The sequence below is a fragment of the Amborella trichopoda genome, chromosome 13 (assembly GCF_054954075.1).
Source record: "Amborella trichopoda isolate Santa Cruz 75 chromosome 13, AtrichopodaSantaCruz75HAP2 v2.0, whole genome shotgun sequence".
NCBI lineage: Eukaryota > Viridiplantae > Streptophyta > Magnoliopsida > Amborellales > Amborellaceae > Amborella > Amborella trichopoda.
The window spans coordinates 16,901,841-16,920,658 of NC_142348.1; the positions used below are offsets into that span (position 1 = coordinate 16,901,841).

The 18,818-nt window shown below is 37.3% G+C and overlaps 2 protein-coding genes across 31 annotated transcripts in view; one reads left to right on the forward strand and one right to left on the reverse strand.

Annotated features, from left to right (window-relative positions):
* HMA1 (heavy metal atpase 1) overlaps positions 1 to 6,299 on the forward strand; it is a 74,096-nt gene extending 67,797 nt beyond the window's left edge. For 17 of the 30 annotated variants that reach the window (XR_016047144.1, XR_016047142.1, XR_016047145.1 and 14 more), the window contains 4 exons: positions 331 to 547; positions 2,057 to 2,244; positions 3,603 to 3,689; positions 5,949 to 6,299. Coding sequence is in view for 14 of the 30 variants with exons in the window: in XM_020667123.2 (XP_020522782.1) it covers positions 331 to 547; positions 2,057 to 2,244; positions 3,603 to 3,689; positions 5,949 to 6,128 (672 nt within the window). In the remaining 16 variants the exon portion in view is untranslated. Of the gene's footprint in view, positions 1 to 330; positions 548 to 2,056; positions 2,245 to 3,602; positions 3,690 to 4,109; positions 4,184 to 4,301; positions 4,356 to 5,195 lie in introns of all 30 variants that reach the window. The other 13 variants (XR_002280926.2, XR_016047137.1, XR_016047134.1 and 10 more) reach the window with 3 other exon arrangements.
* Positions 6,300 to 11,282: 4,983 nt separating this feature from the next.
* On the reverse strand, positions 11,283 to 11,871 carry LOC18433895 (peroxidase 2). Its single transcript, XM_006843973.2, has 2 exons — positions 11,686 to 11,871; positions 11,283 to 11,591 (listed from the first exon to the last, which is right to left on the reverse strand). Exons 1-2 carry the CDS (start codon positions 11,869 to 11,871, stop codon positions 11,283 to 11,285), a joined length of 495 nt encoding a protein of 164 aa, XP_006844036.2.
* Between the last annotated feature and the right edge of the window lie 6,947 nt (positions 11,872 to 18,818).

The following is an 18,818-nucleotide window of genomic DNA, read 5'->3' on the forward strand; positions in this document are numbered from 1 at the left end:
GTATTTTGTTTTCATTTCATTTATTTGAGTTTTAATTGTAATATTTGGACATATGTAAGTGTTCTAGCCGGTATGGCGAAAAGAAAAATTTTAAACTACATAAGCCATGCTAGTTCACATCATCTACTTTCATATGGCCCTTGTTAGAGCAGAATGGCGGACCAGGATTCGTATAGCTGACCCCAAATAGTTGGGAAAAAGCTCTGATGATGATGATGATGATGATGGTTGGCACGTGTAAATCTGCTATCAATGAATTGAGCATTATATACATATGGCTTCCTTAAATAATACTACTGCGTAATTCCTTTTTTTTTTTTTTTGACATAGGTTACACTCTTCCATTTTGAAGATAAGCCCCGACCAGGTGTTGTAGATGTTGTAGCCGCATTAAGCAACCAAGCTCGACTTCGCTTGGTGATGTTAACTGGTGATCATGCTTCCAGTGCATGGAGAGTTGCAAAAGCTGTGGGAATTAATGAAGTCTTCTGTGATTTGAAGCCAGAGGACAAGCTTAATCAAGTGAAAACAATCTCTAGGGAAAGGGGTAGGAAGGATTTCTATTTGTCTCTACTTTTAGATTCATCTTCTGGAAAGCTAGATTCTCACTTGAAAGCTGGTTATTTTCTTTGGAAGTCGTCACTAAATACCTGCATGTGGAATTAATATTTTGCTTCTGAAATTAACTTTAGGCTTGTAGTTCACATTTAGTGGCGCTAGTTTTTAGATGGAGGCGGGCATTTGCATGTCAATATTTCTGTATATGTTACTAGTGTCATTAACACTTCTCTTTCTGTTTTATCTTGAAAGAATGCATTTACTATTGCAGCATGATGTTGTTGTTTTTCTTTTTTTCCACCTCTATAGCTCTTGTTCTTAATACTCAGAGGTTGATTCTGCAGCTCACTCAAGGATTAGTGCCTGTATTGCAACAAAGGGGCTTGAACTGAAAATATCTTTTGGGGATATCCATTTTCCTGGAATTTTTTGGTTATTGTAGAACTGTGCATAGTTAGCTTAATAATTGAAGCAAAGGTATCAATTGCTGATGTCGAATTAGAATTTTTGTATGTTGGGACGTGTTTTGTTAAAAAGGCATTTGTAGAAATTTTTCTAAGAAGGTCCATATTTTTGCCCCTAAGCTTTCATCCAATCTTATGATGCTATCATCCATCTACATGATGTTAGGAGGTGCCCCATTTAGGTGTATATTTGTGATTTTTATACATGTATATCTGAAAGTTTACTAAGAAAAATCCAAACCCATTGACCATGTTTGAGTATGGATGTTAGGGATAACCTGCATCTATGCTTGACAAATGCCAGTGTACTTTGAGTGAAGGTGTGAATTATTTCTTTCATTTCTTCTGTCCTCAATGAAAGATGGTGGATGAAGGGGCATGATAGTTGCTTGTATATATTATAAGTGCCCATGCATGTTTCTTTGCAGTCTAATGGGTGGTGAATATGTGCTTGTTTTTCATTTTTATAAGAAAAAACATGCATCCTTGATCTAATATTTCTAATTTTTCTGCCACTAATCTTTCACTTTTATCCATGGGAGCCCCCTTTTCTATCATATGGCACATGAATAAAAAGTCAAATGTAATTCTATCATCTTAGGATGTAATTTTATTGTTAATAGGTCATGCATGAGTTTTTTATCCATATAGTGTCACTTGGATATATTGATCCATCATTGAGATAAGGTCAACTCATGCAACCGTAATAAATGTTATGCTAACCAAGCTTTTATTCTCTACATTTTCTTGTTGTTACTTCTCCTACCTCCCAGTTACATGCGCTTTTAAACCCATCGTGTTTTCATTTATTTTCGTAATTGTAATGCATTATGATTGAGATAAAGAAATTCGGATCTTTTGAAATGAGCATGATGATAATGTTAAAGTTTGTTTCTCATGTGGATATTCATCGAGTGCAACTCTTAGTATTTATTATTGGATTTATTGATGGGACAAGTTATCATTTTGGTTTTTCATTCATAGTTTTAACTTGCCATGATTTGAAATATCCGAGTTGAAAGTCCTTGAAACAGGTGGGGGCTTGATAATGGTGGGTGATGGTATTAATGATGCACCTGCTCTCGCTGCTGCTACTGTGGGAATTGTTCTTGCACAACGTGCTAGTGCTACTGCCATAGCTGTTGCGGACGTGCTCTTGTTGCAGGACAATATATCTGGTGTGCCATTTGTTATTGCAAAAGCCCGCCAGACAACTTCATTGGTACTGTCCTATTAGCTCTAAACAATAATCATAATCAAGTTTTTAAAAAATGGATTGGCGACCCAGATTATCCATCCAAAAAACTGGGTTAGATCGGTAGATTGGTGGTCCAGATTGGAGAATCAGCTAGATCAGGCCTTAAAAAATTTCAAAAAATAACTTAAAATCGTTAAAATATTATTTTTTGTATGTCTACAAAAAATGGTTCGATTGAATTAGGGTTTTTTTAGTTTTTATTTTTTATCAACAATACATAAATGATGAGGACTCATCTCATGTCTGAGTGCTTGTTGTCCATTAAATCAATTTCGCAGTCAGCAATTTATCTTTCCCATCTCAGTAATCCAAATGGATAAAGAAACATGTGCCAAGAAAAACCCAATTCAATACTGAAATTATTTCTCGTGCCATTTGAATCAATCCAAATAAATAAAGAGAACATTCTTGTAACATTTTGAATTTAGTAGCGATTGTTCCAGTTAATAAACCCCACCCACAAAAAAATTGAAAGTTAATAAACAAAAATAAGATTAATAAAAAGAATCCAACATGAAGGTATTCTCGACAAAAATCAAACAAGTAAAAACAATCTATCATTAATGTGTTCCCAACGAGTAAAAAATAAGTGCACAAAGCGAAAATATTTAAAGAAGCATTAGGAGATAAGAGCATTAAGGTATTCCTTTTCAGATTATGCATCGAACAATTAGGTTTTGGGCTTTTTACAAAAAATCATATACGATTATACTTATAAGATCTTCATGTGGTTCTAGAATTTTTTTTTTTTTTTCACTAAATCAATGCAAGTTTTGTATGAAAATATAAGGGTTAACAGCCCATAAATAAAAAGATAACAAAAAGTTCCTACGGGGTAAGGCCATTAATAACAGACTCAATATGGTTATTTAGCTGGTAGAGAGATAAGGAGAAAGAAAATTGTTTTGCATCGGGGCTTGAAGGAGCCAAACGCCTCTATAAAAGAAATATGGCTCATAATAAGCATCGACATTGCCAAGTGTTCTAGGCATGGCAGGCTTATGCATGCCATTTGGGGGGAGCTACAAGGTGGAGCTTGTGAGTTCTTGGTTCACGAGATTCAAAAAATATAAAATATGGGGTCGGCAGCTGCTTCCTTTTTGAAAATTTTTAAATTGCCCATATAAATTTGAAAAAACATGGGAACCAGTTCACATATCAGGTTCACTAAAAAATCATCCGGTTCCTAAAGTGAACCGGCTTGCTCATTGGGAACAATTCCGGATCAAGCGATTCCGATCCAAATTGGTGATTTTTAAAACCTTGATCAAAATTATCAGCATAATCGTATATTTACATTTTGATGTGATTTGTACTTTTAGGTCAAGCAAAGTGTGGCCCTTGCTCTATCGTGCATTATCTTGGCATCTCTACCATCTGTAATGGGCTTTCTGCCGTTGTGGTTAACGGTATGCCAAAACGCTAACTCTTAGTTTCTATACTAAATGCTCTTCATTTTGTGGTTTCTGTCCCTAGAAATATAAGATATTACTGAAGAAATTTATTAAACATCTGCTGGATTAGCTTATTGCTTGTTCCCACAACAATAATTGATTTATTTGTTTTTTTTTTGTTCTTATTTTAAGGGTTAGTCTAACATTTGTGTCCAATTTCATTATTTGTTTTGTGATTGAGATGTACTTTGATATGTAGCTCAAAATGCTTGGATTAATTTATTATATGCCTATTGCTTCATAAATGATAAACTTGGACTTCATGGGAAAACATCAGGAGCGGGATAAGCTTCTTGTTCCTTGTCCATATTGACACGTGAAATCCGACCAACTGTATGCTGTAATGTGCTAGTGACTTAAAACTTTGAAATGCAGAGGAACATATAGCAATACTTTCAAATTTGTGGGAATCGTTGCTTAGACATTCTTCAATGCCCTGACTTTTGCAGGTAGAGAATAGTTTAAGATAATTAAGGCCAGCATGTCCTGCCAATCCATAATAAATAAAGGAATATGAAGCTAACTGAGTCTTCTTTGTTGTTTGCTATTTGTCCTTTTAAACATTAGTGTTGGGGCATGGGTAGAAGGGGAGATCTTCTGAACCCATTCTTGTTTACTCAGGTAAGAACCATTCTTGCTATACTATACTGCTATGTTTACTACAATGTTGTCTACTCAGGTAAGAACCATATAATGTTGTCTTAGATATTTCAAATTTTAGGGATGACAGACGAAATCAGATATTTCAAATTTTAAAATGTATTGCAACTTTGTTTACAGTACTGCTAAAACAGTGATTGATTTTCTCTTTGGCAATATCTTCCTTAATCAATATATTTTCCGTTTTTTTTTTTTTTTGAGAGAATACCAAATATATTTTCCTTCTCAAGTCTCATACTATCAATTCTCCCTCACAATGACTTCTATCTACTCTATTGGCATTGTATACACAAATTCTTAGCTAAAGATAAATCCTATTAGCCATTTGCTTTGCATGATGCCCCATAATAGTGAATCTATTGTGGATATTGGGGCTTGCAGTTCTCTTGTGGGCTGCCGGAGATCATGTACTTTTATTAAACACAATTAACAAGCAGACCTTTTGGCCTGTACATACAAGCATGCACAGTGCCGGTTATTAATTGCATACAAGCATGGGCAAGACGTGCCAGAATGAGGCAAATTGGACCTTGCAGTGTGCAGTTTTTGTGGATCTGCAAATAGCATGAGAGCTTGAAATGTTGCATGACTACCAAATACAGTTTTTCTGGTTCAGTGGTAGTTGGCGAAGTTGAATAATACAATGGCTAACTTCTTGCGATATTTGCCCAAGACTAGCACAATGATGGTTATAATGCCGAAGCCTATTTTGGCTGATTGGTAGACTAAAACTCTCTCTCTTTCTTTCTCTCTCTCTCTCTCTCTCTCTCTCTCATACATATGTTCACTTGTGTAAACCAGGGATAGAAGGATCAGGATTGAATTAGACCTGGGATCGGGATCTGGACCGCCTGATTGTGACAAGCAGGAAACTTCCTATTGTAGAGATTGCCGGCCATACACTTTGAAATCCAAGGATCTCGATCCGAATATACGGAGGACCTCCCTCCAACTGATTTGGGATCATATGATAATTTGTAGAGGACTGACCTCAATTGTTTCAAAATCTAGAGCACTCTAGTATAGTAGCATAGTATATACTATTTTATCACACTGCTATACACCAATGTACTGCTATACTATAGTACTACGCTATATACTCTATATTTACTATACTATATTTCAAGTTACTTTACAACTATATAATATATGTACTGTACTGTATTGTTTATACTACTATACCACACTCCTAGACTATACTGCTATATTGTGCTAGTATACTATAACATGCTGCTATACTAATAATACTATTACTATACTATACTGCTATGTTTACTACAATGCTAGTGAATCTTAAACTCCTGGAACTCAGGATCTTGATCCCTATAGGAATGATCGAGATTCTGAATTTTATAAATTGGGGAAGAGTGAGAGTCCCTTCCCTAGAGCCCAGAAGGGATGTTCCACATAGGAATCCACCCCTTGGTCGGAAGATCCTGGTAACTATGGTTTTAAGTAATTGCACCGTTGTTGCTAACCAAATATTTAGAATTCTATTGTCTCTATTTTCACATTATTTGCAGTCAGGATCATGGTGGCTTGCTTATTTTGCAGGTTCTTTTGCATGAAGGTGGGACGCTCGTTGTATGCCTGAATTCAATTCGTGCTCTAAAGAAGCCAACTTGGTCATGGAGGCATGATTTCCAACTCATGCTCAATGATTTCAAAGAATCAGTTATTGGTTTCTTGAGAAAACCTCCCACAGAAAACAGTGTGCAAGCAGCTCCATGTTAAATTATGCTGCATTTTGTAAATCTTGCATATGGTATATTCATGAATAATGGTTGCAATAGGCTATTAAACATTGTATTTATTATTTGGCATAGAGCTGTACAAGTGACAAAAATGCATGATTTGTTTTCAATGAAATCATGGTATCATCAGAGATACCTCATTAATGTGCCATACAGTGCTATTCACGGAAACCCTCTTTGGGAAAACTTAGAAATGCAATTATATTTCACTTGTCTTGAATGCTACTCTTTTTGACACATACAGGTATACGCGCCTGATCATCATATGTCAGACTGCTCTAAAACAACTATTGACAAATGACATATAATCAATCCCTTGGGCCTCTAGATTTGGGACACAACCAGTGCCACAACTTTGATCGATTCCTTCTTCGACAGTTTTTTCGGATTTCCCCTTGAAACCTTGCCCTAACACCTATATTAGTCAAATTGACCATGGCTTCACTAAATCTCTTTTCCCATTCAGCAGTATTATCGCCAAGGTCGGCAATCATGAAATTGCTATGGATCACCTGATCTGACTCCAAAAGTGCTCGACCACTTCTTAGGTGGTTGTAATACATATTATCAAATTTGAAGGGAGTAAATTGGTCTGATGGCACTCTAGTTCTTGGATCAATGCTTCTCTTTGGGCATCTACTCTTCAGCTATACCACATTGTTGGATCAATTCTTGGGTCTGTTTCCATAGCGGCATTGTAATGGTATATTCGATTCCAGAATGATAGACAGTGAGCAGAGCCTATACTGGTTTCAAACACAAAGTCAAAACTGCAAGGAAGAGATGGTCCAGAATTGCAAAGAATTGGAAGAGGTGTTACCTGAGTGTGATCATTTCCTCGTCCGATTATCCATGCATGAGAAAATTCTGCTTCATTTGTTCTGCATGAAGCCCTGGTTGTGGAAGATTGATTATGGCGAGTAGTTCTATGAAATTCTTCCATCTCTATGCCCTGTTGGGACCTCCCAACTTGGCCCTCCTGTCTAAACCAAGACAAGATCTAGTCAATTTGAGATCTCTGCATATATTCATGATGTTACTATGTAAATGTGGTCCCAGGAGTATCATAGATAAGTAGCTCTATCAGTACCAACTGTCATATAGTGTGTCAGATGATGATTTCAATTGGATCTTAAGGTACACTGAATATAAAATGCTTAGTCATGCTATGAAGGTACGTTAATTGAAATTGTCCAAGTTATGGCTTTCCTATTTGTGTTTCTGCTGTTTCTTACAATAGAACCAGCCGTGACTTCTACAAAAGGATGAATTGCTTTACAATGTTATAAGAAAAATGTAACTGATAGCCCGTAATTGTTAGAAGACTGCATATCAATGAAAGAGGACTATCCCCACTCATAATTCGTTGTTTGATATGTGCAGTGTTTCAAAAAGCAGACCGCCCAGTGCTTGGGCGGCCGCCTAGACGATCCAGGGGGCCTGGGCGCATGGCCCAGGCCTAGGAGCCAAAATAAGGTGGAAAACCCAGGAACCCGCCTAGGGGGTTGCCTAAGGACTGCACCCCGCCCAGCCCGGAGGTGGAAAAGCAACTTGGTGGGGGTATTTTGTGTCAATGTTTTTGATACTAAGGGGCAAACAATGTGGGTTTTAGGTTCAGTTAAAGCCGAAAACTCATTAGAGCCCATTTTAGAGAGAGAGCCCCCCAAAAAACTAGTTTTTTGGTGATTTCTTGATGGTCGAAGGTTTTCTCAAAGTTATGCGAAATTGATAAAAACATCACCAATTGATATTAGATTTAAGTTTTGATTTTTTATAAATCAATTGGAGAGTTTTTTAGAAGAATTTGAGTCTTTAGAAGCATATTTGAGGTGGAAGTTTGGATATTGAGCAATCAAAGTGGTTTTTTTTATTGCTTGTATAAGTTATTTTAAGATGTCTTCTTCAGGATCTAATAAGAGTGGTGATCCCGGTTGGAAATATGGCTACAACCCAGATCCGAATGATAAAAATTGCATAAGATGCAAGTTTTGTAAGAATGATAGAAAAGGGGGTATAAATTGGTTTAAGAAACATCTTGCCGGTATCAGGGGGGATGTTACCCCATGTAAAAAGACTTTTGATGCTGTTAAAGAGGAAATAACCAATTATTTGAGTATGGTGAAAAAATGAAAAAAGACGAGAAATTTGCTTCTATAGTAGAGATTAGGTCTGGGGTTCGGGTAAGTTATGATGATGATGATGACAGTGATGACGATGGGGAGGGATGTCAAGAGGTAGAACAATCCATTATTAGGGGGAAAGGAAAGGGAGTTGTAATTGCTTTTGGTTCTGGGAGTAAGAAGCCTCGGGTTAGAGGCATTATTATGGATAGTTTTTGTCCTCTGCCTGACCCTGAGGTTGCAGGAGAGAAAACAAAGAAGTAAACTATTATTGAAAATAGAATGAAGAAGGAAGAGAGAGATAAAGCAGCTTTTTTTATTGCTATATGGTTTTCTGAGGCGAGCATTCCTTTCAATATCGCTTACCTAAGCAGCTTCCATGCCTTGGTAGAGGCAATTGGCCAATTTTAGCCTGGGATGAAACCCCCAACCTCATATGAGCTTTTACAGCACCTTTTGAGAAAAGCGATGAGCGTCACGAAGGATGCTATAGAAGTTAAGAAGGATGTGATGCTATAGAAGTTAAGAAGGATGCATGGGCTCAGTATAGAGTTTCTATTATGACTGATGCTTGGAGTGATAAGAAGAGAACAAGTCAGATGAATTTGCTTGTGAATTGTCTTTTAGGGACCCTTTTTTTGAGGTCTATTGATGCATCAGATTATATCCATGATGCCCATTGCATATTCCAAATTATAGAGAAGGGAATCAAGGAGGTTGAAGAGCATCTTGTTGTACAAGTTGTCACAGACAATGCTGCTCCTAATATTGCGGCTGCTAATTTGTTGCGCATAGCTTATCCTAGAATCTTTTGGACACCATGTGCAGCACATTATATAAACCTCATGCTTGAGGCTCTTGGCGGTTTAACAGAGATATCAGGTGCAATGAAGAAGGTAAAGTCAGTTATGAATTTCATTTATAGCCACCATCTCACCCTCAGCATGATGCATAGATTTACAACGAAGAAAGAGATTGTGAGGATTGGGGTCATGAGATTTGCGATCTGGTACTTGTGTGTAGATAACATACCTTCGAGGAGAGTGTAGTTGAGGTAGATGTTTACCTCGGATGACTGGAGAGCATGCAAGTGGTCCAATAATCAGGTTAGAAAGAAGGTGAGAGATATTATCCTTTCTAAGACTTTTTGGCAAGGTGTGAAGGGTGCTCTTAGGTATTTTTTTCCTCTTGTCAAAGTCCTTCTCATGGTTGATAGTGACAAGGCTTCTATGGTTTACATATATGAGGCTATAGAGAAATGCAAGAGAGAGATAACCCAAAATTTTGATGATGATGAGAACCGCTAGAAGCCTGTTTGGGAGATTATTGATGAGAAGTGGGATAGACAGCTACATCGGCCCTTGCATGAAGCTGGTTATTATTTAAACCCAGCTTTTTTTTATGTTGACAAGGATATACACACAAATGACTGGATTTAATAAGTGTGTAGATGTGCTAGTCCCTGATCCTGATATCCAGCATATTATATGTGCTGATGAGTTGAGTCTTTTGGGAGTCCAATGGCGATGCGGCAAAGGGCCAAAATTGATCCACGTAGTAATAATATTATTAAGTTCATCAGGTTCAAGTAATCAAGTTTCATTTTTATAATTCGATTATTTATTTATGATTTTATTTTATATCTCTGCAGCCAATTGGTGGAGCCAACATGGGTGTAGTTCAACAAATTTACAAAAGTTGGGCATTCGGATCTTAAACCTATCTACTTCCTCATTCAGTTGTGAGCGCAATTGGGGTACTTTTGAAGGGGTAAGGATAATATGTATATTTGTATTAGTAATTTAGTACTTTAGTAGTTATTAGTTTTGATTGTAGTAATTTAATACTTTAGTAGTTATTAGTTTTGATTGTTTTGTAGTATTACTATTATATATTTAATAATTTTAATTATTTAATATTTATGTTAATTAGTTTCATTTGATTTTGTTAGATTCATACAAAGAAAATGAACATGTTTTGAATCAAAGAGGCTCAATGACTTAGTCTATGTCAAGTATAATCGATTATTGAAGGACATGTTTGTTAAGAGAGATAAGAGAGACCCCTTCAGATAAAAAAATATGGACAATGGTATGGAGTGGTTGGTTGATGATGATGAGGTCAAGGGGTATGAAGGATTGACATGGGACATGGTCATGGATGCTTCAGGGACATCAGTTGACCCTCCTGGAGGATGAAGAGGCAGATTCAGAAGAGCCGAAGGAGGACGACCAATATGTCGAGGAGGGTGACAACTCTGATGCATATGATGCAAATGCAGCCGACCCTACTTTTTTTGGTGATGAATTGATGATTAAACTTTGAACATTGATTGAAGATTCAAATGAAGATTCTTTTGAATCTTAAAGTATTAGTCACTTTTGTTTTCTTCCTCTTGGTTGTATATTGGGGATAATGGATTTATAGTTCCACTGGTTTGGTATTTGGTCAATTTGGTTGGTAAATTTTAAGTTTAAATTGGATATGGACCGACTTATGGTTATGCTTATGGAGGGTGTGCTAATGTGTAGTATACTTATGAATTTTGATGTGCCCTAAATACTTGATTGTTATATTTTATACAGTATATGTACTATTAGAGAGTATAGAGTCCTTTTTTATTTCAATTAGGCCGCCCAAGTTTTGGGCGCCCTCCTAGGCGCTCATTTAGGCGTTGGGCGGCCTGGATCCCCTAGGCCGCCTAGGTCCCGCCTAGCGTTTTTTGAAACACTGGATATGTGGATAAAACATGGATCATTGATATTCAAGAAAATTATGTAAGCTATTCAAAGCACTTTAGAATCGTCAATAATTGCATAGCTTGTGATATGATAAGCTGTAATTTTGTTAACAGTAGTTTTTTTGCGCACAACTATTTTCTTTTGTAAAGGTTGTATTTTTTGCAGTAAACAGTTATTTGTTGGTATTCTTTGGTCATAATTGATCCAATTAGGCTACTTTGGCATTGAGACAATCCAGATCCATGCTTTAAAAGTCTGCAAATGTGTAATTTATTACATGCGCTGGAGATGCACATACAGGCAAATACCTAGGAGAAATGCAGGTGGGAAAAGTGGATCTAGCAAATGAGAGGTGGGGAGAGTGAATTTTGTGGTGGTGGCATGCATACAAGTGACAGCTTCTTTTGTAGAAAGGGCAAGAATGTCGGCACAAGAGACGGTGCCAGGGCAGATGCTCTCAAGAATCCTCTTCAGCATGTCCATCATTTCAAAGCCTCGGAGGTTCTGATTGGGAAGAGTCACCTTCTCCATAGGAGGATAGCCAGGTGGTTGGTCCAACGGTATTGAAGCATCAACCCTGCACTGCACGGAAGCTATTAGTTGAATTCAAGAGTGCTGTTCTCTTGGGTTAATAGAAATTTTGTCCCCCTAGGCGTTCAACAACCCTTTAGCTTACTCCAATGAAACGGTCGTGGTAATGGATTCTCAAGAGAGCGGCTGCAAGGGTGGGGTCTCTATTGATGGCCATCCTCATTGCTTCAGACATGGCCTCCTCTGCTCTGGGGCAACTCTCCCTGTAAAATCCAATTTCTTGTTGACCTCCTAAATGTAGGGCATTCATGTTGAGAGCTGTTACAGTCATCACCATGAGAAAGTGAAGGGGGTAGGTGAGCATCTTTAAGGATTAATGAGCAGTTTCAGGAGATTTGGAGAACCAGACATGCCTTAGACATGGTTGTGATGGGGATGATGTATGCGGGTAAAGTTAGGATGGGAGTAAGTCTGATTTGGAAGGTCGTGCTGCTCATCATCTCCAACTTAGGGATAAACTAATCTCTCTCTCTCACACTCCCCCCCCACCCCACACTCCCTTTCCCCCTTGGCCCTCTGTCCTCACACCCCCACATGGGCAACCACTCTGCTAATTGCAGTATTTGAAAATATTATCCTAGGGGCTGGCAACAGGCCTGGCCATTTCTGGTTTTAGCCCAGCCCTTCTCTCTAAGCGTCACTAGGCGAGCCCGACCCGGACCAGCTTGACTAGGTCTAAAGAGGCCCTGAGCCAGGCCGAGCCAGGTCTAATATACTCAAAGAAAAGAGAAAAAAAGGGAAAAAGCGACTAGGTTGTGCTTCGTTGGGCCGGCCCTGTTAGGCCCTTGGCCTAGGCCGAGGCCCTGCTCCCAGGTTGCATATTGTGGCTGAAGCCTTATTTTTTCATGACCAGGCCGCCGGCCCATTGCCAGCCCTATTATCCCTTGTAAATCATCCTAAATCAAGAAATCAAAGAATGACAATAAATAGGTGTCCCTTGAGGTGTTCTCTTGCTTTCTATTGCCTTTTCATCATGGATTTGAATCCATAAGCGTTTTCACTGTGCCTTGCAACTTCCATGTAATGTGCTGGAAGCCTCTTATAATTAAATGAAAAAAAAAGTTTTTTAGCTCTTATACCCCATATCTATACGTCTCTTGAATTAATGGTTCAGTGTAACGTTAACAAAACCGTTGGTTCCTGCAAAAACCAAAAAAAAAATAAAATAAAAAAAAACAAGAATTCATGGATAGGATTACCGATACTTGGATCTGTCCCCAAACTACACAAGGAGTATAGGGTGCTAATCCAAATCCTGTAGGCCAAACCCCATGTGATGGGTATACAATGTGAGCAAACCATCTCCATTCATTTTTTTTTTCCATTAGATTCCTTAAGAAATTCTCTATTTTATAGAGTCCCTACCTCATAGAATTAACTATAATAATTAATGGCCTATAAGAGTTCAGATCCAAATTGCCAGTCCTATCTTTATGCACCTTAAAGGGCATTGAGAGTTTGGATAAGTTGTCACTTAGCTGTTAAAACTCCCATTACGATTAATTAGGCCACTAAAGACCTACTAATATTTATATCTATGTGACTCTTTCCATGTCAATACCATGACATTATTAACTAAATATGTTTATGCCCATAATAATTGGATATCTTGAATAAAATGGTCTTTTCATGTCAATACTATGATACTATTAACTAAATATGTTTATGCCCATAATAATTGGAGATCTTGAATAAAACGGCTTGAAATGCCACTATTTCCAACAAGATCCACTACTAAGAGCTCTTCCTTTGAAAGGAAGGGGTAGTCCTTCAACTCTTCAGTCAATTTTCTTTGTTCCATTTAATTTTTAAAATTTAAAAGTAGTCTAAAACTTTTTTTTAATATGTTTTTTTATCAAGTCTCTCTTTTTGGAATTTTTATTCCTATTTCACCCTTCGGTTGGTCCAACTAAAAGAGCAGTTATGACATTGAATGTTCAAATCAAATTAAGGACTAGATGAAAGTCTTTCCGTTAACCCGTCCCATGCCTGCGTAAAGGGGTTGGGTTGTGTTAAGTAGACAACCAACATAAAATTCTGTCAAAACTCATCATGAATCCTGAAACTACAGTATCTGTTTGTGCCAGAGCGCTCCCTAGAAGCTGTACTGGAACCTGGGTATAGTGAGAAGTGAACAAGGGGGTAGTTAGGGTATTCCCAAGAAGCAACGAGCCGCAGTGCCGCCTGATTGCGATAAAAAGTAAGCAAGGATTCCCACGACATCTTAGGCGGGCGTGGGTAAAGAATCTAGTCCAAGAGAGTAATTCATCAAGCCACGTGGAATATAGGAATACTTACATGTAAGAATATGGAGTTAGTGGATACAATGAGACGAAAGAGAGTAAATATAATCTATCCACATGAAACTAAATGGAAAGGAGAAAAAACTAAAGAAATAGATGACTGTAAACTTCGGTAAACATGAAAGGATAACAACAAAAATGACGTAGGCATAATAGTAGACAAAGATCTAAAAGTTAAAGTAGTTAATAACAAAAAAGTAGGTGATAGGTTCCTATTAAGAGACAATTTTGGGAGAAAATAAATGGAATAGTCCAAGACATACCAAATGGAGAGATAACCCTTTTAGGAGGTGACTTAAATGACCAGTTAGGGAAGGACAACAGAGGATATGAAGGTGTACATGGGGGTATGGGTTTGGGGAAGGACTATTATAGATTTTGCTATGGCCTACGACCTAGCAATAGCAAATACTTACTTTAAAAAGTGAAATGAACATTTAATAACCAATAAAAGTGAAGTACATAAAAGCCAAATAGATTTCTTCTTAGTTAAGAAGGTAGATCGACCAGCATGTAAAGGCTGTAAGGTTATCCCAAGAGAGAGTTTGCTACCCAACATAGGCTCGTGGTTATGGACACCTGCATAAAGACATGAAAGAGAAGGGGTGGAAGTAATGGGTGTCCAAGAACTAGGTGGTGGGATTTAGAAAATGAAAAAATAGATTTATTTAAAAATAAATTAGTTGAAGAAAGAAAATGAAACTTTGAACATGATGTCAATGTAATATGGAATGAGATGACTGACGGCATCAAGAAAGTGGTAAAAGAAATTTCAAGAGAATATAGAAAAAAAAGAAATTCCGATAAGAAAACTTGTTGGTGGAGTGATGAAGTCCAGAAGGCCATTAGTGAAAAACAATCATATTTTAAAACTTGGCAGTGTAATAGAAACGATCAAAATTTAGAAGAATATAAAAATGCTAAAAAAACAGTAAGTAAAGTGAAACTTTAAGACATATGATAGTTTATACAATAAACTAGGAACAAGAGAAAGTGAAAAAGATGACTTCAAATAAGCAAAAATAAAAGAGAAAAAGTGTAGAGATTTAAACCATATTAAATACATTAAAAATGAAGATCAAAGGGTTTTGGTGAAGGATGACGAGGTCAACAAAAGGTAGAGAGTTTATTTTAAAAATTATTAAATGACAAACACAATGGGAACTTGGCGATTAAAAGAACTGTTGGTATAAATAAGGGCGGATGTCATAAATACATTCATAGGATTAGGATGCCAAGAAGCTTTGAAAAAGATGAATGTAGAAAAGGCTTTAGGACCAGATGATATCCTAATAAAGGTTTAAAAGTGTATGGGGGAGATTGGCATTGACTGGTTGACAAAGTTGTTCAACAAGGTGTTGAGAACAAAGAAAAAACCAGACGAATGGAGGAAAAGTATTGTCGTAACTATTTACAAAAACAAATGAGGCATAGTTATACGAACTATCAACGGATCAAGTTTATGAGTCATACTATAAAGGAGAGAGTAATTGAGCAACGATTAAGGCATAAAACGAGTGTATCCGAAAATCAATTTGGTTTTATGCTAGGATGGTCAACAACCAAGGCTATTTTCCTACTTAGGCAACTGATTGAGCAGTTTAGGGCGAAAGGAAAAGACTTCCACATGGTCTTTATTAACCTAGAGAATACTTATGATAGAGTATCTCAAGATTTGATTTGGAGGGTGTTGGATAAGAAATTAGTCTTTAGACACTACATCTACTTGGTGAGAAATATGTATGGTGGAGCGCTAACTAGCGTACAAACAACTAGTGGAGATGAGTGAGTTTTCAATGACAATAGGTCTATACCAAGGTCAATATTGAGCCGATACATCTTTATCTTAGTTATGGATGACTCAACTAGGCACTTGTAGGAGGAGGTACCATGGTGGATGTTCGTTGATGACATAGTTTTGATTGATGAGACCGAAATGTCATCAACACAAAGTTAGAACTTTAGACAGATGCTCCAAAATCCAAAAGTTTTAAAATTAATCGGACTAAGACAAAATATATGGAACGTAATTTTAGTAATAATAGGAGTAGAGATGATGAAGTAGTTAAGATTGACATCCAGGAAGTACAAAACAAAAATCGTATATTCGATTCCTTGGGATGATAATCCTGGAAAATAGAGAGATTGAAGAAGATGTCATACATAGAATTAGAGCTGAGTGGGAGAAGTGGAGATGTGCAACTAGAATTTTATGTGATCACCGCATACCAATGAAATTGAAGGGTAGGTTCTATAGGACAACTGTGAGACAAACTTTGCTTTATGGGGTGGAATGTTGGGCGGAATATACCTATAAAATGAGTCTAATAGAGATGAGATGGATGAGTGGAAAGACAAGTAGGGATAGAATCTGAAATGAATCCATTCGGGAAAGTTTATGTTTGACACCAATAAGCGAGAAGATGAGAGAGAGCAGACTTAGGTGGGTTGGCCATGTGTGGCATCGACCCAATACAACACCTGTTAGGAGGTGCGAGTTAGTTCAAGTGGAAGAGTTGAAAAAGGCAAGAGGTATGTCCAAAAGGACATGGTTGGAAGTTGTCCGAAAAGATATGGGGATTTATGGCTTCATTGAGGGTATGGCCTTAAACAGAGCAAAATGACATACCAATATTCGTGTAGCTAATCCTAATTAATTGGGAAAAGGCTATGATAATGATAAATGATGGGGAAGGGCTTTCATCTGATAAGAAGCCATGAGTTTCAATATTACATGATTTAAGCTTATCCATTTCATTCACAATAAAAAAGACGCTTTAATGTGCATACACGTTCACCCATTTCATTCACGTAAGAATGATGGGAAAATTACCGTACTATAATACTACTTTTGCAGTATTAATATTATGGTATAGTCGACGACCTTACTCATGTTTTTTTAATTTTTTGATTTTTTGCATTTTGTCTGATGCATGCAATACCAGATTCCTTTTCTAAAAAATGTAATACCAGATTGCTTTTCTTTTAATTATAATTTTTTTTTTTATTTTTTTTTTGTAGGGCTTTCCATTGACTTGGAGGTTAATAGGGGTCAGTCAAATACTCCAAATATCAGATAACCCTAGAGTCAGCAGTTTGCTATTTATAACATCAAACATTAGACTGTGTGGCCCGCAAAAATTTTAAGTAGGCCTAGCAGCCCGATGTCTGGAGCCTAGGAGCCTGATGTATTATGAATTAGGCTCTCTTTGGAACATCGTACCATGTGGCTCGCAAAAATTTTAAGTAGGCGTAGCAACCCGTTGTTTGGAGCTTAACAGTCTGGTGTTTTAGAAATTGGGGTGCTCACTGGACAAGTAGTTCGATTTTACAGAAATTGGACCTTTTGCGGTATGGTGTCACAAGTATCAGATTACTCAAAACTTTAAGAAGTTTAAAGTTTAGAGTGATCCGATATTAGCGATATCAAACAATGCGAACTTTAGGACAGTCTAATGTTCGGAACTTCTAATCGAGCCCTAATATACTTCCAACCCATCAGACAAGCCTATAAAGGAAAAGATGGGTTTTATACTATTGTGGTGTAACCTCGGTGAACCAGTTGTCATTTATGGAAACTGTGTTTTTTCATTTCGGGATGATTTTTAAATACTCATAACTCGCTCGTTTTGAGTCCAATTAAGCTCAAATTCGGATACTAGCGACGACCCTATTGTTTTAATATATGGCACGTGTCATGGCATGACCCAAAACGAGAGATGAGTTCGAAACATAAAAATTCAGATTTTATGAAGAAGAACATCTAATTCTTTGAGAGGCCATAGCTCAAGATCCCGACGTTGGATCATTGCAAGAATGGGTCCGTTGTGCTTCGAAGAGCTATAATGTGTATGATCGGAGGCCAGATGACACGAATTTTAAGGTCGAAAATGACATAATTTTTCGATCGTCGAAATCCCATATTCCGACGACTTCCCAAAATTGGAATGTGCTCAAACGGAGAATAAAATAGACCAAATTTATTGCAAAATGATAGTGATAGTATCCTCTTCAATTTGTCATAGATTGTGCTGGGTTGGTGGTCAAAGAATCACAAAGTTTATGGGCTTGGCCAGATTTTGGGTTCTCCCTTGAAAGTCCATTTCAAAACGATCAAAGGGTATCAAAGCGTGCGCAATAGTTCAAGCATCAATTCTACGATGATTGATTGCTTGAATTACCATCGTAGATGTCCGAAAAATCACCTGAGGCCTAGCATGGAAAGAGGCCCCTCATCAGGGGATGGTTTCGTCATTTGTTGAAAAGTTCCTAGGGGTAATTTGGTCATTTGGTAAAAAAGTGATTAATATTTTAATTCATAAAATGTGGATTGTTTAATAATTTTGGGTGTTCTTGAGCATTTCACCTTTGTTTAGTGGTTTCTCTATATAAAGAAACTCAAGTCATTTGTAATAGCTCTTTTAGTTATTTGTAAGGCTTGAACATTTGATCATTTGCAATCAAATTCTTGAGGATTTTTAGTGAAGTTCTTGAGTTCTTAGCTTTTAATTTTTCTTTGTTTGCAAGTCATGGTTCAAGAAGAGAGGAGAGAGAAACATTTTTTAGAGAGAGAAACTACCTTTAGAACCCCACAATTCTCCCAAAGTTCCAATTACCTTAGGATTTCCAATTCCTAACACCATACTCCCTAGGATTCTTAGCTTCCATGTACCCTTAGAATCCTTAGCTCCCAACCCTACACCATACTTCAACCTAATTCACCTAGACCCTAGGCCCTAGACCCTAACCTTAACCCAAGCCTAAGATCTCTCTCTCTCTCTCATGTGCATGCAAAAGGGTCGGTGGATGCACATCTAGGCTCAAGCTCATCCTAAGCACACTCTCTCTATCTCTCTTCTTTCTGTCTCTCTCGTCTCTTTCTCTGTCTTCTTTCCTTCCTTCTCTCTCTTCTCTC

Coding starts and splice junctions, on each gene's coding strand:
- LOC18433895 (XM_006843973.2), bottom strand. CDS start 11,871: ATGACTGTAACAGCTCTCAACATGAATGCCCTACATTTAGGAGGTCAA. Junction 11,592..11,685: donor ACCACGACCGTTTCATTGGA/GTAAGCTAAAGG, acceptor GCTTCCGTGCAG/TGCAGGGTTGATGCTTCAAT.